This window comes from Centroberyx affinis, unplaced genomic scaffold, assembly GCF_046629955.1.
Source record: "Centroberyx affinis isolate AG114_WGS23_722 - 3 ecotype Tasmania unplaced genomic scaffold, CSIRO-AGI_Caff_v1 ptg000971l_1, whole genome shotgun sequence".
NCBI classification, from domain to species: domain Eukaryota; kingdom Metazoa; phylum Chordata; class Actinopteri; order Beryciformes; family Berycidae; genus Centroberyx; species Centroberyx affinis.
Window position 1 is genome coordinate 108,362 of NW_027279542.1, and position 26,661 is coordinate 135,022.

The 26,661-nt window shown below is 40.2% G+C and overlaps 2 protein-coding genes across 2 annotated transcripts in view; one reads left to right on the forward strand and one right to left on the reverse strand.

Annotated features, from left to right (window-relative positions):
• Nucleotides 1-3,652: 3,652 nt before the first annotated feature.
• On the forward strand, nt 3,653-15,384 carry LOC139646298 (DNA damage-regulated autophagy modulator protein 2). Its single transcript, XM_071522286.1, has 7 exons — nt 3,653-3,783; nt 8,546-8,613; nt 9,591-9,733; nt 11,859-12,036; nt 12,754-12,836; nt 13,003-13,095; nt 15,224-15,384. The coding sequence occupies exons 1-7, from the start codon at nt 3,653-3,655 to the stop codon at nt 15,344-15,346; spliced, it is 819 nt and encodes a 272-aa protein (XP_071378387.1). The 3' UTR covers nt 15,347-15,384.
• Nucleotides 15,385-15,498: 114 nt separating this feature from the next.
• The window catches only part of LOC139646297 (DENN domain-containing protein 2D-like), a 41,415-nt gene continuing 30,252 nt past the window's right edge, over nt 15,499-26,661 (reverse strand). The window contains exons 11-17 of the mRNA XM_071522285.1: nt 24,693-24,833; nt 18,969-19,117; nt 18,513-18,684; nt 17,827-17,877; nt 17,563-17,644; nt 17,149-17,394; nt 15,499-15,875 (exon numbers count right to left, since the gene is read on the reverse strand). Of these exons, the coding sequence (XP_071378386.1) occupies nt 15,808-15,875; nt 17,149-17,394; nt 17,563-17,644; nt 17,827-17,877; nt 18,513-18,684; nt 18,969-19,117; nt 24,693-24,833 (909 nt within the window). The 3' untranslated portion in view covers nt 15,499-15,807. The remainder of the gene's footprint in view (nt 15,876-17,148; nt 17,395-17,562; nt 17,645-17,826; nt 17,878-18,512; nt 18,685-18,968; nt 19,118-24,692; nt 24,834-26,661) is intronic.

A 26,661-nucleotide genomic window follows, 5' to 3' on the forward strand; every position in this document is an offset into this window, starting at 1 on the left:
AATTGTGTCGTTTCAGAAAATGTGTATTTCAATGCATTTTGGGCGACTCTTTTCGACAGAGACCCTCAGATCATCCGTCTGGCTGACAAAGCCATCAGGAGCCTGATGGAGAAGCAGCAGCCCAGCTCCAGCCTCCTCGGCCCCCAGGAGGTGGTGATGCTGGTTGTGCCTAAAGTGCTGCAGGGCTTCTGGATTAATCCGGCGATCCTCTTATCCGTACCCCCGCTGCAGCTCAGCGACCTGGCCGTCGGACTCACGAAGGCCGTTGAGGATAAGCTCTCCGCCTCTCTGACCTCCACGGACCGTCAGGCCGCCTTCTCCCGCTCCATCCGGGATGAGAAGGTCCTTACTATCCAGAACAAGGTCAGAGAGAAGTACACTCCAGATGTCCTGCTGGAGAAGCTGAAGCACTTTGAGCCAGAGCTGCTGACCAGGATCGTTGACGTCACCGTGGGGGAAATCTGTGTGATGTTCGAGCCACAGAAACAAGTGCTGACCACCAAAGAGGTAAGAAGACCTGCTCAGATGTATGATCAAGTAGCTGGATAAGATACTGTATAATAAAAAATAAATTCAAACAGCTTCTCTCCCTCTTTAGGTGGATCTAGATGATTCCACCCAGCCAGCTGAAGTGGATGGAGCTGTGAACTCCACCCTGCTTCAGCCTCCCTACTGAAGCTCCTCTGGTTCCTGTGAGCCTCCCTACTGAAGCCCCTGTGGTTCCTCTGAGCCTAGCTACTGAAGCTCCTCTGGTTCCTGTGAGCCTCCCCACTGAAGCTCCTCTGGTTCCTGTGAGCCTCCCTACTGAAGCTCCTCTGGTTCCTCTGAGCCTCCCTACTGAAGCTCCTCTGGTTCCTCTGAGCCTCCCAACTAAAGCTCCTGTGGTTCTTGTGAGCCTCCCTACTGAAGCTCCGCTGGTTCCTCTGATCCTCGCTGCTGAAGCTCCTCTGGTTCCTGTGAGCCTCCCTATTGAAGCTCCTGTGGTCCTCCCTACTGAAGCTCCTGTGGTTCCTCTGATCCTCCCTACTGAAGCTCCTCTGTTTCCTCTGAGCCTCCCAACTGAAGCTTCTGTGGTTCCTCTGAGCCTCCCTACTGAAGCTCCTGTGGTTCCTGTGAGCCTCCCTACTGAAGCTCCTCTGGTTCCTATGAGCCTCCAAACTGAAGCTCCTGTGGTTCCTGTGAGCCTCCCTACTGAAGCTCCTCTGGTTCCTATGAGCCTCCCAACTGGTAGGAGTTCTTCATCAGGTCCGCTCACACTGTAGCTCATGTCTACTTCCATGAAGATGAATTGAGGCATTGATTGTCCTCTTTTATTTTTCAGAGATCAAAAAGACCAAGAAGAAGAACAGAGTCTGGCGCTTCTTCCGTCGGCTGGTCCAAACACTGAGGAAAACAGCCGAAGACTGAAATCCCACTGCAAAAAATAAATTCAGTGTTGCATTGCAATCAGTCCATGTCAGTAATTTTTTTTTCATTTACTGTGAATTGATGCATTGTAAATTCAGAAATGATCATACAGGAATTGCATGATACATATACATATACAGTCAACTCCAGAATTATTGTCACCCTTCATGAAAATGAGCAAAATGTGTCCCAAAGTGTTCTCCAACCTTGTCAGACATTACAGTAAGAGGCTATTGTACTAAAAGATTTATTTTGGAGTGGAAAATGCAGAAATCGGACATGTAATGACCCGGAAGCGGTATATTTGTTTACAAGTAGAAAACGGTGGTAAGTCTGTCTTGTCTTAGCTCTTGCAGTGTTCCTGAACACTAATATGAAACCGTGAACAGAATTTCTTTAAAAATATAAAAGTTTATAGCCTGATATTATCATTCTGAGGCAATTTTGCAAAACGCGATTGGCAACCTCTCGTTCAGTATATTTACACCATAATTTAGTGCAAATCTTAACTACAGCTGATTGATTTTGTTTTAGAATTCTAAAGAACAGGTCCCCATTGACTTCAGTTGTTTTGGAGAAGGCTGCTACGAAGTTGTGCTGGCAACCTCCCTGTGTGTTATATGGACTAACAAATTTCACTTGTGTTTCATTTGGCATGAGGGTGAGTAGATGATGACAGAATTTTCATTTTTGGGTGAACTATTCCTTTAAAGCCACACTCGTGTACCCCAACATGACAGGTATTTGCCAACAACAGCCTGACGAGAAACTCAGTAGCAGATAGAATTTTGGATCTTGCTGGAGATTTGGACAGACAAATTAAGGACAAAGTTAAGTCATTTATTGCTGTTTCGACTGGAAATGACAAGAGCACTGATGTTACAGATATTGCTTAACTGGCCTGTATGCTTTCATTCTATGAAAACCTGTCCCTTTTAAACAAACATTATTATTGGATTGATGGTCATATATGGGAACATGCAGAAATTTTGTAGATAAAGTAAATTCAAAATTTGCCTCCGTATACATTTTGTTTTCATTATGTTAAATGGTTTTTCATTTGACACCATGTAAATTCCTCTCTGCAAAAATCATACATTTTAGAATAAACAGGGTTAGGGTTAGGGTTAGGGTCATAAAGATTGGTATATTTAGGATAAAACATGCTTTGTATCTTTGTGGGACCCATGTTTCTGTGATTAAGGCATGATGCTGTGTTGCCATCTGTCCAAGTAGTCATGACTGACATTCAGCATGACTAGCAGAGTTCCTCCTGAAGCCTTATTTATTTTTTGAAGCAGTTGTTTATCACTGAGAGAAATGTCGAATCTCTCTCTCTCTCTCTCTCTCTCTCTCTCTCTCTCTCTGTGTGTGTGTGTGTGTGTGTGTGCGTGCATGCTTTTGTGGTTGAAGCCTGCTAGAACTTGGCAAATTAAAGTGAAATGATGCGTAAGTCAGCTGACACAAGTCACAAGGCTTTGGATTAAGCAGAGGGGCAACCTAGGGTCTTTCATTGCAACTCATTCAACACACTTCCACATACTGCCTCAGATCTGTGTTATACCACTTCCTCCTGTCATCACATCGCTTTTGAACCATCGAGGGAGAGAGATACTGAGCTGAGAAACACATTCACGCTCGCATGCCCAGATTTGAGACCGGATTTCTCCTCAAATCTGGCTGGAAGTTAATTTGAGCTGCTTTAATGTGGTAAGTGGTTAATTTTGTATTTTTATTTTTTATGTTTTAACCTTGATTTCTCTGGAGAAAATTGACAGAGCTTCATGCTCTTTACCAGCACTGTCTTGGTTCACATTCATACAGTTGCCCACATCAGCTTCTCAGTACAACCACAGTCCTCTACTGTTGGCCATTGGGAGCTGCCCAGTACAATATAGTCTTCTGCTGTTAGCCAGTGCGACCTGCCCAGTACAATCACAGGTCACAATCCTGCTTCTTTAACCTCTGGCTGACTGCCCCTGTATGCAATTGATACAACAGATTTGTTTGTGCTTTGTTTGTGTTTTGTCACTTTCCCATAGTGGGAAAGTGTTCATTTTAGTTATTAGAAAGTATGATTTTGTTTTGTGATTATCTGTTACTTTCATAACTGTTACTGTTTTTCAAAAGCTCTGCTTGTGTGATCTTATAGTAAGCTGTATGACTGCTTGCTACTGACTCTGCATGCTTTTGGTTGTCTGTTTTACAGGGATTTTTTTTCTGCATCCTTAACTCTCAAGGAAATATGTGGTGGTTTCAGAGGGGAGTTTGTTTCCTCCCTGTCACATTGGTTGTCTGGTCCTTGGCTGCCTTCATCCTGAACTATGTCATTGCTGTGCTGCTGGGCCACATTGACCCTGTGATACCCTACATCAGGTAAAAACAGCCTTGTTTCATGCAATTTGCTGAAATGAGTACGTCTGAAAGTGCAAATATGTGCTCTTTGCAGAGAAGTGAGAGAAATACATTTCCCTACCAGGCAAGGATTGCATGGAGGAAAGAAGGACGATGAGTTTGACATTGAAATAACATAGTGGAAAGTAAGGGTGTGGAGACTGGGGGTGGGGTTGGGTGAATGAATGGATTCATTTACCTTAATCTCCGACAACCTGAGTTTAATTCCCAACTCATGTATCTGCAAGTCTTTGTTTATCCATGACCAAAACCTTAAGGTAGTTTTAGTTTCCTTCAAGTAATCTTTTTGTGTCCAACACATGTAATCTGCATTTTCGGAGTTGTGAGAGTTACGGACCAAAACATAAATATGTGTGCTATAGCGCCACCATTCAGCCAATAGGCGTGGGTTGCCTTGCCTGACTAGTAGGGAGCCATATGAGCCCATCTGGTTGCTCTAGGACTTATGTTTTTTTTTTGTTTTTTTTTGCCATTTTCAGCTTTATTTGACAGTTCAAAGTAAAGATAGACATGAAAGATTGGGAGAGATAGGAGGATGACAGGTGAAAACGGTGTTTACATGGTACGAGCCGACCACCAGGATGCCCTGGATCTTGCTGTGATACTTTGCGCCGCAAGAAGCGAGCTCAGAATGACAGTAAAGGTTATATTTTACTTGTTTCTTAACCTTCAAAGTATTATGTGCACTCCTTCCCTCTCACAGGTTTTGGTATATTGCCGATGGAGTTTTATTCTGAAGGGCTACGTGAACTGTTCGTGCAGCAGCGCAGAATCAACGCCATCAGTGAGCTACTCTCAGCTTTAGCTCCCAGCTCCCGAAAGCTGCATTTTGGGAAAACGAAAAACTTTACTGGAACTTTGATGTTAACATCTACATAATGCTAAGGCCTTGGAGGAAGGGTGAAAGTTTGAGCCACCACAGAACAGCCGTCTCAAAACCACACACAAAAATGAAGGGCTCGGTAGGTTATTTTGTATAGAAGTCTTTGGGATGCTTAAGGCACGTATAAATCAACGCCATCTAGTGTCCCTTTGGGGCCAGGTAAAGCAACTGCCTCTCAACCTGCAGATTGTGGGTTTGAATCCAGGCCTGTCTTTTTTAGATGCAAAGCAATTCATGGATCTGTAAAGTAACTCACTCACTCACTCACTCACTCACTCACTTGGACTGCCACCACCCCACCTCTTTGGAGGTCAACTTTATTTTTAATTACAATTGTAACAAAACATTATGGTGAAGCCTCTCTGAGGGAGGGACATAAAACAAAATAAAGCAAAACAAAATACATCTAATAGATACAGCAGATTAATATTGGTAATAAACAACCAAAGAGGACAGACAGACACAGACAGGACATAGACTGAACAACTAGAGTGGACAGACATAGACAGACATACAGTAGATAGACATAGACCAGATACACACTAATGAGGAGATAGGGCAATCTTGCAGAGGGACTGCAAGATTGGGACATAATTTAGGGTTATTTCTGGACTTCAAATTAAGGAGGTTAAGGCGATGAGTATGGGTTTGGTGTTGTGGATTAGTGGGTTGATTGCTGAGAAGTTGCCAAGTAAACAGAGGGATGGGGATACTGGAATGCTACAGCTCATAATAAGGGATAGTCTGTCAGTGACTTCTTACCAGAAATGCTGAGTTGGTGTACAGAACCAGGTGGAGCAGAGATAGTTATCTTAGGTGTTTAGTGCGCATTGTGAGCACGTGTCTGAGTCTGTGAATCCCATTTTATACATCTTGTGCTGAGTAATGTGTGCCCTGTGGATTACGTTGTACTGTATAAGTTGTAGGTTAGTATTGTTAGTCATTGAGAAGGTGTTGCTGCAGATTTTACACCAGAAGTTGGTACGTTTTATTCCCATTCTTTTACTGGAAGTGATGTTGTGTTGGAGGAGGATATTAGTTCATATAATTTGGAGAGGATTTTCTTAGAGTTTCGACCTATTTTCTAATGTCACACTTTTATTTTGAAGGCTAAACGGCCAAACCGGAAGTCTTGTTTCTGCTAATTCGAGCTAGTCTTACCTATCGAGGCCGGGGTGCGCTAACTTTAAAAAGCTAACGGGTATCAGCTGAAAGTGAGATTAACTCAACTATAACCAGTTCTACTCGTTGTGCAAAGATGTCAAAATTTTTGACCTAGCTACTTAACAAGACAGCAGCAACTTGTAAAAGACCACTGCTGCAATGACTGAACTGTTGCCAAAGCAGTACTTCCCCATTAAAGAGTCATAACCAGAGGTCATAAAATGTATATTAACATCATATTTATGTTGATCACAACAGAAATGTTGAAAAGAATTAAATTCAAGGGAATGTTAGTATAAAAAAAACACTGCCTATAACCATATTTTCATATCAATCATTGCAGTTTATAATTTAGGCTATAACAGTAATATAAAGCGATCAAACCCAAATTGGTCCAACAATCCTTAAGTAGCCTCCCTGCTGGCAGCAAGGCGATGGAGATGGTGCAAGATGCCAGTTTTCCACTGCTTTGGTCCTTGCTGCAAAACCTTTCGCCACAGGAAATGACTGTTCTATCTGCTGTATTTCTTCCAGTTAATGGTGGGTTGTATGGGAATCATTTTGAAGAAGTAGTTGACTTTTGGAAGTATGAACATTTTACTGGTCGCTATTCTGCTAAAGAGAGAGAAGTTAAAGAGAGAGGTAGGTTTTTCCAGCAGTTTAGGTCACCTCCTAGAGTTTTTAAAGTGGAATGAAATTTGATTGATGATTGATTGATTGATTGATTGATTGATTTTGTCCTGTAGTTAGATATTTACAAAAAGGAGTTTATTTCTTTTAGAGAGTTTGATGTGTCTTGTAGCAAAAGCATACATCATCTGCATAAAGGCTGATCTTGTGATGTGTGTGGTTAGTTTGGATTCCTTTTTTGAAACTAACTGTGATGCTAGTCCGTTAGTGGTGACTGTGGCCATTGGTGAGTTGTACAGTGTTTGTATCCATTGAATAAACAACTCTCCGAAACCGAATTTGATAAAGTTGCAAATAACAAAGTCCAATTTACTCTATCAAATGCGTTTTGAGCATCTAGTGATGCAATAATAGTTTCTACTAATAGGGATCTTGACGGAAAACATGTTATTTGGCCCAGGGTTCAAAATACTTAAAGGACCAATATGTAATATATTTACTGTACTAAATCATAAAATGACCATGATATGTCATCAGCGATTAAGGAAACATGCTAAGTTGAATACTGGCTTCTCCAACAACAATGCTACAGCCAGTATGTTCTCCTTTGAAATTTCCATTCCGGAGCGGAACGTATGTTTTTGTTTTGGTCTGGTTGACTCCCCCTACTGCCCATTTCGACACCCCGGGTTGCCAGATATGAAACAAATTAGCATGTTACAAATTAGCATGTTACCACTATCTACCATACTGATTAGCTTCACGCTCTTCAATCTATGAAAATGGAAACTGCGTCTGTTTTCTTTCTGTTTTCACCTGGCAACCCGCGGGAGCTTCGAGTCTGGGGAGGAGGGGGTGGGGGGAGACAACTCTCCCCAATGTTTTGATTTTGGACTGCAGTACCCATTTTAAACGTTGGGTGTCATTGTTACATATAGGGCCTTTAACTATCCCTTTAAGTAGAGATTTATTGAGGTGCCATCTACTGATGGTTTGTATGATTCTTGTTAAGAGTAAAGGATAAAGGGGCATAATCACCGATGATGATGGGGTGAATTCTGCAATCTTAGATATCAGATACAATTGCATTGCTAGTGAGAAAAAAGTAAATGGATGAAAATGATTGATGAGAAGTATGAATATTCTCTGTTTAATCCAATCCAATCACCAACTATCACCAAGGCCAGTGAGTGTTGTGTGGAGTGTCAGGTCCTGGTGTTACCTGAGGTGCTTGCAGTTAGGTTGATTATTGTGTTAAAGTCACCTCCAGCTATCACTGTCTTCTGCTTGTTCTTTGCACTTTAACCCTAGAATAATGGTGTGTAGAATTATCCATTTGAATCTGCTAAAGTCATTTGTCAAGTCAATTAACATTCTTTCCAGCCTTGCTTTGTGACCCATACCATGGGGTTCACCTGCTCTCGGTGTCAAAATGTCCAAAAAACTTTTTTTTTCTCTTTTTTAAGGTGTTTTAAGGTTTTTAGTGTCCCATGGTCTAAATGCTACAAATATGGAGGAAACACTAAATACTTTTAATTTTTAGAAAAAAAAATGGCATCAAAATGGTCAAATTTAAAGATATTAAAAATCAGCACAAAACATCAGCTATCAACCGGTTCAACAAAAAAATATTAGTACCGTTATCAACCTTCAACAACCCATATCGGTTGAGCCCTAATGTGTCTATCCATGTGTCTGTGTGCATATGTATGTCTTTAATGTCTTTATAAGGCATCAAGCCTATGTTGTCCTTTTATGCTTAAGATGCTTAAGTATGATGAATGTATGTATGAATGTATGTAGTGTATATATGTTGAAGATTGGTTAGAATGAAATACACCGACTAATCCTTATGGTAAGACCATTCCTTTGTCACCTAATCTAAAATGTGAATGATCTTAAACTCTGATTAGAACTGGCAGCTGTTAAATTACAGCTTTTGTCAATATTTCCTATCATTTCAGCAATGATTGCATTCTTCTAGTTTAATGAGATTCTCAGAGATTGTGTATTACTCTTTTTTATGGTTTATCTCTGTGTTCACAGTGATACGAGCTCTGAGATCCCTGAGAGCTGTCTCTTTGGGTTCATGCTAAGCATCTCTTCCTTTTTCGGTAAGACTGTGGTTGTTGTGTCAACATCCTCCTTGGCTTTGACACACTATATTCTTCTATAACAGTGCTGTCTTTCAATGACTACAACATCAAACTGGTAGAAAACTGGAGAACCAAATTAGTCACAATGAAATAAATAAATATGTCTCGGTGAAATAAATATAATCAGTAAATAAATTAATAATTTATTGTTTTTTTCTTTCATTTCAAAATTATTAAATAGGATTATTTCATAGTTATTGCTTTCATAACATTATTATATTTAATTGTATTTTTATTTCATAAATTCTTTTTTTTATTTTTCAAATGGCTTTTATTTTCAATTACACAATGATATTATTCAGAATTACATTTTTCCAAGTGGCTTTCATTTGGCCCCCTTTCCTTACTCTCGCAGTCAAAGACGCCCTCTAGAGGCCATCTTACGAAGGTCATCATCTCACAAAGTGACAGATGTCTGACTGACTGACTGTCTGACCTGAATTTGTCACGCCATGACAAAAAGAGGAGCAAGGAAAAAGGGAAATAAAAGAGCCACTTCGAAAAATGTAATTCCGAATAAAATCATCATGTAATTGAAAATAAAAAACGTTTTTATGAAATAAAAATACAATTAAATATAGTATAATAGTAGAAGCAGTAGCTGTAGCAGCAGTAGTAGTAGTATTAGCAGCAGTAGTAATAGCAGTAATAGTGCTAGTAGTAGTAGCAGTAGTGATACTAGTAGCGGTATGGTGGCAGTCGTATTAGTAGTAGTAGTAGTAGTAACAGTGGTTGTAGCAGCAGTATTAGTAGTAGCCCTAGTAGCAGTAGCAGTATAAGCTTGAAAAACATTCACTTTTTTATGTTTGTACATTGAAGACTGCTAAAGTTTCTCAAACACACAGCATTCATATTTTTCTATACATCAGTATGTATTGCATCAGGAACCATAATTTCACATTCATAATCATGCCCTTATGTGTCTTTGTGTGTAGGTCTATCCACTGTCTATGTGCGGTATAAACAGGTGGAAGCCCTGGCTATAGGAGGTGAACCCAGGCTGCACCGACTCAACTCTGCTGCTCTGGTTCTGGGCTTTCTGACCTCACTGGGCATGTGCATTGTTGCAAATTTTCAGGTAAACAAGTTTTACAGTTATTTCTTAATTCAGAATGCTATATGTTGTAGGGTTTGACTGATATGGGTTTTGATGGCTGATACCAATTTATTTGGATTAAAGCTGTTGGTTTTGTGCTGTTTTTCAATATCTTTAAATTTGACAATTTCCTGCCAAAAATGAGCAAAATGAGAAAGAAGACTGGTATTCAGTGTTTCCTCTAGAATTCTTTTGCTACTGCTACTATTACTGGTACTACTACATTCGAGTCATTTCAGGCTAAGGGCTTCCAATACACAAACCAGTGTATTGATCAATTCTACAATAAATATGTAATCAATCAAACTACATCATGTCCATCATATTAGAAGTGGATGGCATTGACTCAACCAGATCCCATTTTTAATAAAAGGACAATATTGTCTAAGCATATACAGTATATCACCCTATAAAGAATTATACAGTAAATTAGTGCTCGGGCCGAGTACTCAAGGGGCCTGATTCACAAAACTTTTCTTACATTTTTCTTACTTTTGTTCTTAAGAAACATGCCTACAAACAGCAGACTGGGATTCATGAAACATGCGCAGACAATCTATTTTTGCGTATCCCAGGTGTATCTGATGATGAATGTCACTTGTTTGTAAATTGGATGCGCGTGCCTGTTGATGCTGATTAACTTAGGTAGACGCTCGGACAACTCCATAAAAGGCCTGCTGACTGAAGAGACTAAAAGCACTACTGGAATGGTGGAGGATGGCAAAGAGAACAAAGATGAAAAGCTCAAACTCTGAAATAGAAGTGTTGTCAGAAGTGAGAAAAATAATAATTAAGTAATTTGGCCTTCCAACGCACCTATGGTGCTCTGTGGCAGAGCGAGTGTGCGCATGATAATTATATGATCACTCCTGAGGGCTCTGAGGGTTAGTCATCAGCCTTGTTGTCAAGGCATAACCTCTATCACCTACAGACAAACTAGCTAGCCGAGAAAATTCAGTCAGTGAAAAAGGTCAGTAAACAATGCAACGCGCGTCTCCAGCAGCAACGTGCTCAAGACAGATAATCCAGTTCTGCGAGGCTGCAGCATCAACATGGCTCCCTCCTGGCCAGCGGGAAACCACATTTAGGAGGTTAGGTATTGAGGTATATTTCCCTCAAAACAAAACGTATATATTACTTATATTAACTTCTATATTATTAATAACATGAAAAACATACTCTTGTATTGAAAACCATATACTTAGTTTCAGAAATCAACATACACCATACACCAGGCACAATAAACCCTCCCTCACCCATCCGACAAACCGACAAACCGACAAACACAAATTCTGTATTCAGTATGATACATTTAATACACACACATTCAATTTGATCTTCACTTAAAGACAACAGTAATAATAGTAATCTGCCTATGCAGCCTACCCTCTGTGGCTGTAGGTGGTCCAGCAGTGAGGCCACTTGCTACACAAGCCAAAGGTTTGTGGGTTCAAGTACCAACATAATATTTATTCAGAAAACAATGAATGTCTAACCGAAAAAAAAAGTATATGACAAAATGCCCCCGAAATCAATGTGACAACTGCCCCAACCAGGCATTCCTGACAAAGATCCCTTCCCTTAGCACATAGCTTGACCAAACCATTCAAATTTATTATCAGGTTATAGCTGACCCTTGCCTTTATGTGTCACAATGTATAATTATTTTATAAGAAACAAATGAGAAGAAAAACTAAGATTTTCATTATTTACTTTCAGGTATACAACTTGTTTTTATGTTAGAGTGGGTTGACTTCTGCTTTGACTGCTGTAATCAACATAGGTAACCTCTTATTAAGAAAGTAAACATTTTTGTAATTGGAATTTTGGCTCTCAAATATTTAGTTTCAGAAATAAAGCCACTGAGACTTTCTCATGTGACAACTTGCCCCACTCTTCCCTACACTTGAAGATAAAAATCTGATTGTATGCATGTCGCCCAGTAAGAGCTGTATTCATTTGTTCAGCCCGGTGTGATACTTTTCACTTTTCACATCACTTTGTTGCAAATGCTCCAAAGGAATTCTAGATGGCGTATACACATACTGCCCGGGCACACTTTGTACTGGAGAACAGAATAGCATGCGGTATCTTTGCCATTCCTCAGAGAAGTGCCATCATCTCTGTGCATCTGCTGGGGGCGACGTTGACCTTTGGCTCAGGAGTGCTCTACATCCTGGTCCAGACAGCCATGTCTTACTATATGCAGCCTCGCTTCCACAGAAAGGACATCCTGTGGGCTCGTACTGCTGTAGGGCTCTGGACCCTGGCTAGCGTCATCACTAGTGAGCACAACATCCATAACATCTGTAACCGTCTAGTGGGCACAGAAAGCCCACAAGATGGTCTAGGCCAGTGGTTTTCAATCATATACCATTGAGGCCCAAGAGTCTGCAGGTTTTCATTCCAACCAAAAACTGCACCAGTGAAATAAGCTGCGGTAGTGTTTGGTTGGAATGAAGACATGCAGTCTTCTGCCGTATTCATGTCAGATTTACGGTAAATACAAGCTGCCAACTGGGAAAAAAAACATCACGCCTGCCTCCTGGTGGTGGCAAACATGGCAGGAATCCACCAATGTCGGTTTCTTTCCATCCTTGAGGTCTTTCAGAGGAAGATAATATCGGTTTATCATAAAATACCTTAGGATATTAAGAAGGAATTCCACAACCATTGATCTTTCTTCTGCCATCTTGGATGTGGGCATTCAACATGTGAACACCAAGTTGTAGCAACGGGATGTCATTCCATTCTTCTGCTTCTTCCAACATGATGTGAATGGCACATTAGACCTTGATGGCACATGGTTGAAGACCACTGTTCTATTCTTTCAACCTCTTGCATTAGTAATTAAAGACCTTTCTGAAAGCTAAAACGATGAACTCTCTAACAATTTTTATCTCGAATAGTGTTCACTGTGCACCTTAAAGCATTTTGTTTTTCTTACCACCTTTCCCCTCTCTGTTTCACAAACACACGCACGCACACACATGCACACACAGTGTTTGTGTCATCAGTGATCCTCTATGATGTCCTACCAGGTGTAGATGTGACCAGTAAGCTACACTGGAGACCAGGGGAGAAGGTGAGCAATTGCCACACTAATTCAGTTTTTGATACTCTGTTCACACATACATTTAAAGCTCATTGTGGACTTCACCTGTTGGAGTAGTTAATCCAGCAGTGTACCATTATTTGCTTACACTGCTTTTTTGGCCTTGCAAATGTGTATTTTCGCCCATCTGTTCCAGGGTTACACAGCTCATCTAGTCAGTACAGCATCAGAGTGGTCACTAGCCTTCTCCTTCATTATGTACTTCCTCACCTACATCAGAGACTTTCAGGTAAAAGCTGCAATTCCAATAAGTTGAATTAAAAAATGCACAGAGAAGAAACCGGGCTTATGCCATATTCATGTCATGTCAAATTTACTGTAAATGCAATCTGCCGACTGGGAAAAACCATTCACATCAGCCCCCTAGTGGTAATAACAAGTAGGATATGTGGGATTTTTTCTTGTCATGGTGGTGTCATGATGTGCCGAAGTGTCAACACAAGTGGCAAACACTGGAGCGAATCCACCAATGTCAGCAGTCCAAGGTGATAAAAATCAAAATGAAGAGTTATATTCACAGTAATACACTCAAATCCACTGTAAAAGCGAATAGCGATCTGCTGCAGTTCATATATGGTTTGTTTTAAATTCACAAGTAATAATATTTTGGATGTGGGCATTCCAAGTTAAAGGAATAGTTCACCCAAAAATGAAAATTCAGTCATTATCTACTCACCCCCATGCCAGTAGAAAATCGAGTAAAGTTTGTTAGTCCATACAACAGTCCCGGAGCTTGCCAGCTGAAGTACGTTGCAACGTTCTCCAAAACAACTGAAGTTGTTGGGGACCTGTCTTCAGTCTTCAAAAAATAACAGAAAATAACCATAAAATGACTCCATCCAGCTCATCCAGCATAATCCAAGTCTGTTGAAGCCAACCGATCCCAAAGTGACTTTAAAAGACATTTACACCATTATTAACCTGAAATCGCCACTTTACCTATTATCAAAATACATCACGTTTACATGGACCCTGGCCTCGATAGGTAAGACTAGCTCCAATTACCAGAAACAAGACTTCCGGTTTGCCCATTTAGCCTTCAAAATACAAGCAAGAGAAATAAGAGGAAATGAAGAAATGAATTAAAATTGTTTTAAACCAATTATTTTGTATTTAATCGTCAAATTCAATAAGAACACCCATATAAATGTTTGATGTCCACTTACGTCTCTGTTCTGTATGTATTCTGCACAGTGTAATACATGCAGCTTTTATAGTTAAAATGGCACATATTTTTCATTATTATGACATTCACTCACTTACCAAATTTGACAATTAAATACAAAGAAATTGGTTTAAAACAGTATTTCTACCTATTTAAAATCTTGCACTTTTATTTTGGCCAAACGGCCAAACTGGAAGTCTTGTTTCTGGTAATTGGAGCTAGTCTTACCTATCGAGGCCGGGTGCACGCAAACGTGATGTATTTTGAAAACAACAGGTAGAGTGGCGATTTCAGCAAAATAATGGTGTAAATGTCGGTCTTTTCAAGTCACTTTGGGATCTATTGGCTTCAGGAGACTTGGATTATGCTGGATGAGCTGGATGGAGACATTTTATGGTTATTATCCGTTATTTTTTGAAGACTGAAGACAGGTCCCCAGCAACTTCAGTTGTTATGGAGAACGCTGCAATGTACTTCAGCTGGCAAGCTCCGAGACTGTTGTATAGACTAATAAACTGATTTTCTCCCTACCTCCCTGTGTGTTATATGGACAAACTTCACCTGTGTTTCAACTGGCATGGGGGTGAGTAGATAATGACTGAATTTTCATTTTTGGGTGAACCATTCCTTTAAACACATGAACACTTCCAAGTGGTACCAAGAGAAGTCATCTGATTCTTATGCTTCTGACGATACAATGTGAATGTGGCATTGTGCTGCATTCACATCATATGGAACAGATGGTAGGTACAAGCTTGATACGAGAGAACACTGTTCAACTCAGCTTTTAACTGGTAAATACTAGTTGGGAACTTGGGGTTGGTGATGGACCCTGATTTCTTCGACTTCCTGAATTGACATCACCAACACGGAACTATCTTTAGTCAAGTATAGGAAACGCTATATTTATATAAAATAAAACCAACAAAATGAATGAATTTTTGTCACACAAGTCATGTGATCACACAACTTACAATGCCATGGCAGGACAACTACTTGCTGGATTTTTGGTTACTGGCTGACATTACAAACATGAACTCAAATGCATCATCAATAAGTACATGAGTATTAACTGTGAAAAAGCTGATCGGGAGAAACCAAAGTTGAACCATGACGTCTTGACAGCTTTGAATGTGTCTGAATGCGTACTTTCTTGTCGTTGCTTTGAATGTTTTGTTCCATGTTTCCACAGAAACTCCGCCTTAGGGTGCAGGCGGTCCTGCAGAGTAACCACCTATATGACTATGGTCACTACAACGTCAGAGGACATGTTCACCATGGGGAACACTCACCGCTGCTGGCTGGCAGCATCTGAATCTGAATAAAGACAATGAGTAACACAACGCCGTCATTTCCTTGTCAAATTTTTCAGGACCACTGATATTTTGCATAAATTTGATTGCATACATTTCGTGAGATTTTGCTATATAAAAACATAACATATGATGCTCAGTCTTTGCTACTGTAGACTTAAAAAAAATAGTCTTTATTTGAAATGATTTTTCTGCTCATCATATGCAGTGTCAATTTCAGACTAGAGCCACAGGCTGAGAACCAACAGATGGATATTTACCAGTGTTTCATAGAGAAGCAGCAACATTCAAAATACCCACTAAATTCTACCCATAATTCTCCTTTTCCACACAATTAGTTAAGAGAAAAACAAAACATGAAATAAATCATACAGCGCAACATATACTGTACATCTACAGCTTGAATTGTCATGTAAATCCTTTATATACAAACAATGTCTCAAACAGTGTATTAACAAGATAGCTACTGCTTCTTTGTCTTGTCCCCTTTCTTCTTTTCCTGGTATTCAAGGATCTTTTTATGAAATATTCCTGCAGAAAAAGGATAGTAATGCAATGCATTAGTTTGCATTGCTATAATCATATCATCTATGTAATCACTATGTATAGATTGTAAATTTAGGATTTCAAAGAGGAAAGAAACTAAAAGCGACAGGTGCTCTTGGAGAAGTAAAAAGGAAATATATACGTTTTGAGTGGTAATTCTTAAGATCCTTGTTTTTTTAATTTTGTCTCCATCTTTGGTGGCAAGTGGTCATTGCTATGTTGGGTTTTTATTTTGTTTCCATCTTTGGTGCTAAGATCTCATTGCTGTGGTGTTTTCCACTGCACAGAGATCACTTGTCTATCAAACAGTGTGTGCAGTACTGAGACGACTTTTTCCTTGGATTTTCTGTTGATGCAGTTTGAGTTTCTGTAGGTGGCACTCTTTTCTTTGTCTGTTCAGCCATGGTGGCTATGACTGCTCATGCTAACAACCCAGTTCCTCTTCTATTTATTCCAAACAAACCAGAAATGCAAAACGCATCACTTCCTGTGTGCCACAGTGAGCGACTTCCCTGACACTGGGTGTTTAGAACAACAAATTTAAAAGCTATCATGAACTGGGTATAGGTTGAATCACTAATTGTTTTATATCAATTGTCAATAGAGAAGCAAAAACTGACATATACTGTATGATGTACATCAAAATACAACAGATTATTACTTTAATGTCTTAGCCCTCTCCATTTAGTGACTTTTTAACTATCAAACCCATAAGTGCCTGGACTATTTTTATGCCGCAAGAACACATCTGTGGTCTTAAAGGAATAGTTCACCCAAAAATGAAAATTCTGTCATCATCTACTCACCCTCATGCCAGTTGAAACACAGGGAAGTTTGTCCATATAACACACAGGGAGGTTGCCAGCACAACTCCACAGCAGCCTTCTCCAAAACAACTGAAGTCAGTGGGGACCAGTTCTTCAGAGTCCCAAAAAGACCTACAGTATATTTACACCATCATTTAGTGCAAATCTTAACTACAGCTGATTGATTTGCAACAAATAATGGTGTATAGGTCTTTCTATTCACAGTGTGATTGTTTGGCTGTTTTTGTTTTGGAACTCTAAAGAACAGGTCCCCGTTGACTTCAGTTGTTTTGGAGAAGGCTGCTACCAAGTTGTGCTGGAAACCTCCCTGTGTGTTATATGGACTAACAAATTTCACCTGTGTTTCATTTGGCATGAGGGTGAGTAGATGATGACAGAATTTTCATTTTTGGGTGAACTATTCTTTTAATACTTCCTTTTTACTTCCTCACCTTGCTGTGGTCCAGGCTGCTGCTGCTCTGCCTCCTGGATGAAGAGGTCAAACATCTGAGTCTGGATGAACTTCTTGACAAAGTGTCGAGTGGTCTTGGACTTGATGGCCTTGTAGAAACTTCTCTTCTCAAACACCCCCTGCTCCCCAGGACCGCTGTACTTCACATACAAGGCATAATGGCCAACTATTTTCACAAAGAAAGGCAGGAAGGCTTCCGATACCACTCGGTTCAACTCCTCCTCAGCTGAAAGAAATGCCATACTGTTTTCAAAGACATTTTCTGTAGATCAATGCAACTTTTAAAATGGCAAGAATCTATTAATGATATTCAAACCAAGCAGATGTCTAGTATCCATTGTGCTTTGGAAAACTGGTGCAGACCCGTGTTTGATTTTGGGTCCAGTTTACTTACTTGCGCCTTCTTTTCTGTCTCCTAATGCCTGTAATATTTCATTTTGGAGCTTAGGGGGCAGTATAGACTTCTCATCGCCAATCTGGAAAGAGGAGCAATTTTACAGCACAGTTGACAAAATGATTAAGTTTCCTCTCAATTTTAAAATCATAATAGAGAACCAAAAGATTGTTTTTAAAATGTACATTCAAAACCTTTCCCACATTTTTAGAATGGCATTTTCATCATTTTAATCAAGACAACACAATATTTCCACACACTTACGGAAACAATGAAGGTCTCCTTTTTATCCTCAGATAAGTCTACCACAAGCAACTGTGTTATAGAGGGAAGAAAGAGAAGAATGAATAGGCCACTCAATAATTAATCCACTACTAGTGAAGTATTACATAATTTCAATCAGGAAGACTACTTATCATTCATTCATGCTTTCTCTTTACCCAATCAGAGTTGGTGAACACTTTCCCTCTTTTTCCAGAGAACCAATCAGAGTTAGCCGTCACTTCCCTCTCTTTTTCAAAGAGCCAATCGTCTAAGTGACGGGAGTATATACACGTCACCTTCTATGCTATTGTCCTTCTCCCAGATCTATGCCGTATGCTGCTGTCATTCCAGTCGCTGTGCTTACCTTCGTCCCTCCTCCACCCCATCACCACCAATGTCCAGGCTCCAGAGGAACTCCCCAGGGGGATATCCTAATTCCTACGTATCCCGGATGTACTCCTAACTTCACGAATGGGAGGAGTTCCTGCATGGTGCTTACACCAAAGTTTACATCTTGTTTCATGTCATGAATAAACTTTTTCATTCGAGCATTCATCCTAGTCTCTCCTGATTGAAATATCTGTAAGACCCCCCACAGCCTGTCCTACAAATTCACAAAGTAGTCCTAAGGTGCAAGTAAAACTTCAATCTGCTTTGAAAGACAATGTTTTGTTAAGATAACTCACATCGCTTTGGTCGGTGACCTGCTCCAGCAGGCGTTTCTGGACCCCAAGCAGGTAGGGAGTGGGTGCCATCACTACGTCGATGAGAATCTCTGGAACGATGGAGATGAGGGTGTGCTGCCAGGTAAACGGGTAGATGAGGGCTGCTACTGCATGAATGACTTGGGATAAGGTGCTGTAGAGAGAGACAGTAATGCTGACATCAGAACTTTTGGTAATAAAGAGATAGTTCAGGTTTTTGACCTGATTTTTAGTCATGAACAATCATATCAATTCATCAAAATTTCATCAATATTTTCACCAGAGTTTTGGTTGCAAAGATATTACAAGCAGAGACAGTTAGAAATGCTAGTACCAGAAAATACGTTCGACTTCTAGTTCCTAAGGCCAGGCATAAGTAAGCCTGAGTATTTCTCCATGACTTGTGTATATCTGAGTGTACAGGTGAGCGTGTAATACCCCAATTCATCAGCAATGAAAACGATCCGTCTCTCCAGGACAGCGGAGGCAAACACCAGCAATACCTCCTCATCTGTCAGGCAGCCGAAGAGTGTTGCGAAGTTGACGTGCTCCAGCCACGAATCCAAGGGTCGAGTCAGCCTGATGATCTAATGGAGAGTCACCACTGTCACAAATACTGTATGTCAACACTGTTACCAGCACGTCATTACTGAACTGAAAATGATTATTTGATTTTTTTTTTTGGAAGAAGCTTGCCGTACATGTATTTCATGTATTTTGTGTTACCTCCAGAATTGTATTCTAGTCAGGATGGAAAAGCCTCTGAAACAGCAATTAGACCATGGAACACTGAAACTATCCACTGAAACACAAGATAATACTACTACTACTACTTGATATAGCTACTACCAGCAGTCAGTAGGATATACACAGAGAACTGTAGTGCCACATATTCGCCAACTCATCATTCTGTACATATGGTTTAGACTTTAAACTTTACAGATTTTCATAGGACATTGGACCAAGACACAGCACACCAAATTTCAACTTCATTAAGAGTTTTCATCTGATTACTGATTAAAAATTTCACAAAATTTGATATGCTGAGGTGGAAAGATGGAGTGACCACATTTGTCAACTTTTGTGAAGATTTAATTTTGTATTCACAAGTTATGGCTCATTTCATGAAACAGGTGCCACACAAAATCGACTGGCCTATGGCAGGGCTTTGCAAAAATAGGTTCATCAAAAAATTCAAAATGGTGGACAGAAAAAAATGCCAAGAGCAAAACATTTTCTATATTCAATGTGACCCAGAAAATCCTGGGGAAAAAAAATGTTGATCAACTTCTAATGGTTAAAAAATTATAGGCCAAAATTGTATTGTCATTGTAGCACCCCCTGTTGGCCAATCATCACAAAATTCTAAGCTCTGGTACTTGGATAACAGTAGCACATAGGTGCCAAGTTTCAAGAAGACTGGGTTAATAAAAGAGTGTTCAGCGCAGGTGTGGGCAATCATATGCCATGGAGGGTTGAGTCTATGCAGGGCCAATGTAGTGGGTGACCACTGTATATCTGCCAAAGATAAGAAAATTAATTTGACTGGCATTTGGCAGGTGGTCATTTCAGAACCTGATATCACCTATTTCATATTTAGTAATCTATATTTAAGTAAGCAATTGATACTTTAGGTAAGAACTGTAAGTAAGTCCATACATGTCAATAATCCATATTCTTTTCCATATTTCCTGCTCATACAGTCTACATAACATGTGGGGAAATTATTGGCTGCATATGATTATAGGGCTTGACATTGCCATTTTCCTGCTGGCCTGGAGACATCTTTCCAGACCTCTGAGCCAGTAAATTAACCTTTTAAGTAGCCCACTCAGGCCAGTAGAGTTCAAAGTCCTAAACAGATAAAAACACTTATCTGTAAACTCTTATCTTAGCTTGCTAACGCCACTGACGGTTGAGTAGGGGTCCAAACACAAAGTGCTAAACCCTATTGTTTTTGTTCAGATTATTAGGGGTCCAAGCACAAAGTGCTGGAACCCCAATTGTTTTTGTTATTCCGCTTCTTCTTCTGCCCTAAAAGTATCTGGATCTCAGAAACCGTAAAAGCTACAGCAATCAAACATTTTTTTAAAACCCCTGTCATGTCTGATAATTTTCTTCTTTTCTCATGGTTAGGTTATCAATTCTTGACCATTCGACTTAGTTAAATCAGAGTGAACTAATATTTCACTGGGCCAGTGGTAACAATAGTGAGGCCAGTGATTCTGAAAAGCCACTTTTTTCATAATTGTAATTGTTTATATTCTCTTTCTATTTTATAATCTATATTTTTCCTGTGGTATCCTATTACTATTTCCTGCTGCAATGACCCAATTTCACAAGGATCAATATAATTTAATGTTATCTCTCAATGCAGTCTTGTGAATGGACAAACCATAAACTTGATCTCATTTCATCACTCCTGTGATGAATCACACACCATGATGGACAAAGGGCTTTCCATAAGCATAAAGCATGGTTTGTGCTCTTCTTTTTAACCTGAAAGTTAGTCAACCAGTATCTCTAAGATAAATAACGTCTAACATATCCAGCAGTGTGTGCTTGTGTGAGACCTGATTGTGCAAGAGGGCTGAAACATGGAATGTGGCATGACAGAATAGATATTTGTCGGATTTTGACTGTAAGAAAAGGTTAGGTAATGCTGGGCAGGTTCAGACACAACTCCACACTAAAACACCTGCATAGAATATCTCACTTCATGAAGTCAGTGGGTTAGACTGTAGCTTTGCTGAGACCCAGCAGCCTTCCTCAGTCTGATGGGACAAGTAAACATTTGGCATTAGATTGAGAGGGCTGTGACCTTCGCAAGATGGCAGCACGAGAAGTTGCAGCAGCTCCGGGTTCAGACTCCCAACCCCCATCCTGACTGCATTCTACAGGGGCACCTGTACAGGGGCAATCTAGACCGTAAGTCCCTGCAGTGGATAGTGAGGACAGCAGGAAACACCATCGGTACCGCTCTTCCCTCCATTCAGGACATTTATTTTTCACAACATCCCGGAAGCCTCCAGCATGGTCAAGGACAGCTCCCACCCTTCCCACGGCCTCTATCTTGTGTCACTGTGCACAGTCTCTGTATATTTAGATGTATATATGTATATATGATCGATTTGTTAACCCCCCCCCCCCGCCAAAAAAAACAAAACAAAAAAACACACGCCACTACACACACTTCGACAAATAAGAATATTATTATAGTATTAGTCTATGTAGGCGGTGCAGTTATGGCTCGTAAAAACCTGCCGCATTTTCATCTGGCATTCTCATATTCCAATATTAGTCTGACTGAAATAACGTTTCCAAAGGAAATAAAAAAAAACTATTGTTGATCAAATCGTCTGGGGTTAACTGTGTATATGGTGGAGGCATTTCTTGCAAGTAGCTCTCCACTTTGGTTTAATGGCCATTTGTGCAGTTGGACTAACCGGCTGCGATTGCGTAATTCAGTCGTTAACCGTTAAGGTTAATCAACGTGATACATAACAAACAATAAATCGATCATCGATTTATGTTGGACATCCCTAATATATGTAGATTTATGCAGCGGAGATGACAATAAAACAGAACTTGAAGGATGTAGAGGATCTAAACTCAGCGTATCCACCTTTTTATCTGTGAAGAGTTTACCACCTTTTTAGACAGACATAAATCTGTATGACATAAAATTGTATTTTATCAAGGTATCTACAGGTTTCAGAAAGCCAAATTTAAGACTTTTTAAGAGCTTTTAATGCTACCTGGAATTAAATTGAAGACCAATATAAAAATTGAACACAGCTAATTAAAGCTATATAATTAAACAATTAACACAGCTAATTGAACACAGCTAGTAAAGTTATGATGCTAAGAAAGATGAATATTGTACTACTAACCATATTCTGGATTAATCTAAGAGTGAACATGTAGCACAAAGAAACTTGGTGGAAAAAATAACACCTCTAGTAACTGGATTTAAGACACATTTGCCTCTTCCTCTCCTTTTCCCCTTTCACCAGTCCTTCCTCTGAAGAACCACAATGGAAATCTTTCGAGCTTTATTGTGTTATCCTTGATAATTTTTAGATAGGTACTTTGAACTTCAGATAGGTACTGGGAAAATTAAAGCGTTCATTTTTGCGATTAATTTGAAATGTTTAAGGCAAGGGAAATTAACACAATTGACGCAGCATTGTTCTTTTTCTCACAGCGCAGCCGCGGACAGAGGACGTCTTCCCCATACATAGGCAAAATCAAATGTTGGTCAATGTATAGAAATTGATCTGAATGGATCTCTAATGCGCCTGATGTCACATCACATCATGTCTGTCATTTGGCGATGACCAGCAGACCAGCAGCTTTGTATTCAATCCCAGAGTCTCTCGTTGTGAAAACAAAAGTGAAACTTAACATTCCACAATTTGCTCCAAACTCCCCTGTGTTAGTAAAGGGATTTATAAACAGTAACCTGATAACTCGTCTTCTGCTGCCCTACAAACTTTAACGGTGAGTAACGCTATTACCTTGTGGTATTTAAGTAGCATTAGTGGACCTGTACAGGATCTGTCCTTGTTTTCCCACGGCAGCATGAAGAGGCATTTTCACATCCCAAAGGGATCAATAAAGTACTATCTTATGTTATCTTATCTTATCTTATCTTATCATATCTTAATTCATTATTAGGCTCCTAGAGGGCGCCGTGCGGCTGTTCAGGATCTGGGCTTGTTGTTTTGGGGGGTTTTTTTTGCTCTGTTTTGTTTAATTCCTGTAGTGGCTGACCAGCCAAGTCATCCTGGCTAATGATGGAGAAGGACAGGATGGAGTTTTAGGCAGAAAGTTTCATCTGACACTTGTAGCTTTTGTTATTATTTCAGTTAGTGCATATAAAGAAATATGCATTTCAAGCTGAATTTTGAAGCTGAATGGTTTTGATGGAAATGACTGATCTGTAGTTCACAGGGGAGGGTCTGCGTTTTCAAATTAAAAAGATGCCATTAAACAGTAGTATTTCATTTCAAATGTACTCCCTTTCTGTTGATTACCTCAAGGAGGTAATGTTTTCACCCGTGTCTGTGTGTTTGTCCGTCTGTCCGTCTGTCCGTCCTTTAGCAGGATATCTCAAAAAGTTGGGCACAGATTTGCACAAAACTTGGTATAAAGGTTGGTTACGGACCAAGGAAGAACTGATTAACTTTTCATGTCAATTGGCAAAAAGGGCATGGTGGTGGGCATGGCATATTACCAAAAGGTGCATAACTTCCTTGCGGGGTGTTGTCAGACATGGTGGAGGTCTATCTATTATTACAATCTTCAGTCATAATCCGGATTCATCACAGAAAACTGTGCGATTAATTGGTTAATTTTTTTTAATCTATTCCCAGCCCTAGTCCTTTTTAAACGAAGCATCCTCCTGTACATTCTTATTGATTATTAAATAAATTGAATCAATCAAACAATCAATTAATCAAGCAACTGATTTAAGTTATATGGAGATACAGTAGGTTCTTTTAAGGAAACATGAATTAATGCTTTTGTTGGAAATAGAATAGGTTTTTTTTTTATATTGATGGTTGTTATTGGAGATCAGAGTTTACCAATCTTTTTATTTACCACTACATCACTGGCCATGCTGCATCAACTTAAAACAGTCTTTATTTCAGAGAGTCTGGTGTTGCTCTAGTCAACGGCTTGTTTCTAGCTCGGAGAAACAATCGAGCCAATCAGTGCCTTTGCGGGGCGGGACTAAAGTTTCAACCGTTCATGCAAAATTTTTTCATTGGCATCTCGGCAGAATAACTAACATATTGTCTTTGCAAAGACGATATTTTTGTCAAAATTGACCGACATCCTTGGCGAAGTTAGTGAATATGCCCAGCGTCAGTGTCACTGAAAATAATGTCAGAGCAGCCAGAAATGTCAGTCACTGGTGATTGGTTAGGGGAAAATCAACCCCCCCCCCCCCCCCCCCCTCCACACACACACACACACACACACACAAAACAGCTAATAATGAGGCTCAATAACGAGGAGGCTGAATAATGGAGTGGTAACGAAATGGCCATTCAGTCTGAACATCAGGCTATTTGGAATCTATATGATCAATTAAACTTTGACTGGTCTGTTCAGAGCAAGGGGTTTTGGTGGAAGAATGAGCATCAGTCTGACCTCAGTGCCAGACTCAGGGATGAAGCTCTTAATCTCGACAGTGTTTCCTGGAGCTGGGAATGGGGCCTCCCTCAGCTTCTGCATGAATGGGTAGATCATGGCCATGGAGATCTGCCGCCGCTTCTCTACCTCATCAAAAATCTGCAGAGACAGAGGAGCAGAGAGCATCTTGTGAGACAGTACCAATAAATACCATTACACCATGGTCTGGGTGAATACACGATTCTGATTGGCTGCAGGGTGTCCATTAATTCCTGTTATACCATGGTCTGGTTGAATACTCGATTCTGATTGGCTGCAGGGTGTCCATTAATTCCTGTTATACCATGGTCTGGTTGAATACTCGATTCTGATTGGCTGCAGGGTGTCCATTAATTCCTGATAATGGACACCTACAAAGTAGTTCCAGTGAAACTGTCTGTTCACCGTTCTAAATTAATGCGCTGGCTACGTAGTATCAGCCTGTATCTAAAATGAGTAACCATAGCATAGTGCCTCAACCTCTGAACACCACAGGATGGCGACTGTAACACATAAGCTGCAGGAAGTACACTGCCCCTCTGAACTCACTGATACTTTGTATCACATACGGTAAGCGATCATCTCACATCCCATTCGCTATTCAACTCGCTACTTCAGGCTGCGGCCGACAGTACACATGGCCTATCTCATTTGTTCGTGAAAATCTTGATACTGATTTGGGGACAATGACATGGCTGGATAACTAGCTAGTCTTGTTGTTAAACATACTGTCAAATTATATTTACTGTTTGTCAACCATACGCAATGTTATTGACTTTGAATCTTGCTAGCATAACGTTAGCTTTCTGGCTCATAGCTGAGCCAAAGGGTTCTATGAGCTGAGCGGACTAGAAATATCTCCAGTTGCCAAGTCGTATCTAAGGTTCGTCCTATTTACTATAGTAGTGAACAACGTTTCCATTGTATAAGAACCTTATGGGATGGTAATGATTGTTCCAGGTATTAGTCAAACCCTCAGGTGTTACCAGGGAAACTGAGTTATGGCTTGTGAAAAACTTTAGATTTTGATTACAAAACGCATGAAAATATAAATTAATGGTCTTAATTTCTTAACTTCTTACCCTGCAGCTAGGGTAAGAAGTTTTACCCAAACAAAACATTTAAAAGTTAGAAGACACTTAAACACATTTCAGCTTAAAGGGTAACTTCGGTATTTTTCAACCTGGACCCTATTTTCCCAACTGCGGGTGTCTAAGAAACTAATGGGGACAACAATTTTTGAAATTGGTCCAGTATTGAGCGAGATCGCTTCAGCCGGCAGCCGCGAAACGGGCTGCAATGTAATCCGACGGGGCAAATGCGCACCGTCAATGTACGTCCACTAAAAGTGCTTGTTTTTGCCACTGACTGGCTCAGATTGTTATTATAAGTGTCTGACACAATATGGAAAGGACCCTATACAGAAATGAAACGTACTTCCTTACCTTTAGCTTGATCCCGTCTGTGTGTAACCAAGTCTCGCCCAAGTCCCGCGAGAGCTTAGTTGTTGCAGGAAGTCACCTGTGGAAATGTGAGTGAGAGTTGGAGAGAGGAGTGCCACCGGGAGGAGTTTGTTGTGTTGGAGTACAGAGATCGTAGCTTAGCGTTATCTAAAAGATCTAAAAAAAAAAACTAAAAAAAACAATGGTTCGTGTTTGCGCATTTCCGAATTGTGCCAACAAAATGTCGCGCAACACTTCGCGCAGCTTTCACAGACTGCCTTTGTTGGATAGTGACCCGCTGAAGTTGTGGCTAGTTGTGCTACAAATGGATGCCAACACTCCTGTCCATACGCTGCGCCTTGCAGACCATCGGGTCTGCAGTGACCATTTTGACCGGGATGACTACAGCCAGCCAAAGAGGAGACGAAATCCTATCCCAAAGCACTTTTTCCTAAAGAAAAATGCTGTCCCAAGAGTGGAGAGACCTGCTGCAGACAGAGTGGAGG

Bases quoted from the DNA above. Each gene is read 5' to 3' on its own strand.
- LOC139646298 (XM_071522286.1), top strand. From the start codon at position 3,653: ATGTGGTGGTTTCAGAGGGGAGTTTGTTTCCTCCCTGTCACATTGGTT. The intron at 12,837-13,002 runs GTGAGCAATTGC...CATCTGTTCCAG, and splicing joins ACTGGAGACCAGGGGAGAAG to GGTTACACAGCTCATCTAGT. The intron at 13,096-15,223 runs GTAAAAGCTGCA...ATGTTTCCACAG, and splicing joins CCTACATCAGAGACTTTCAG to AAACTCCGCCTTAGGGTGCA.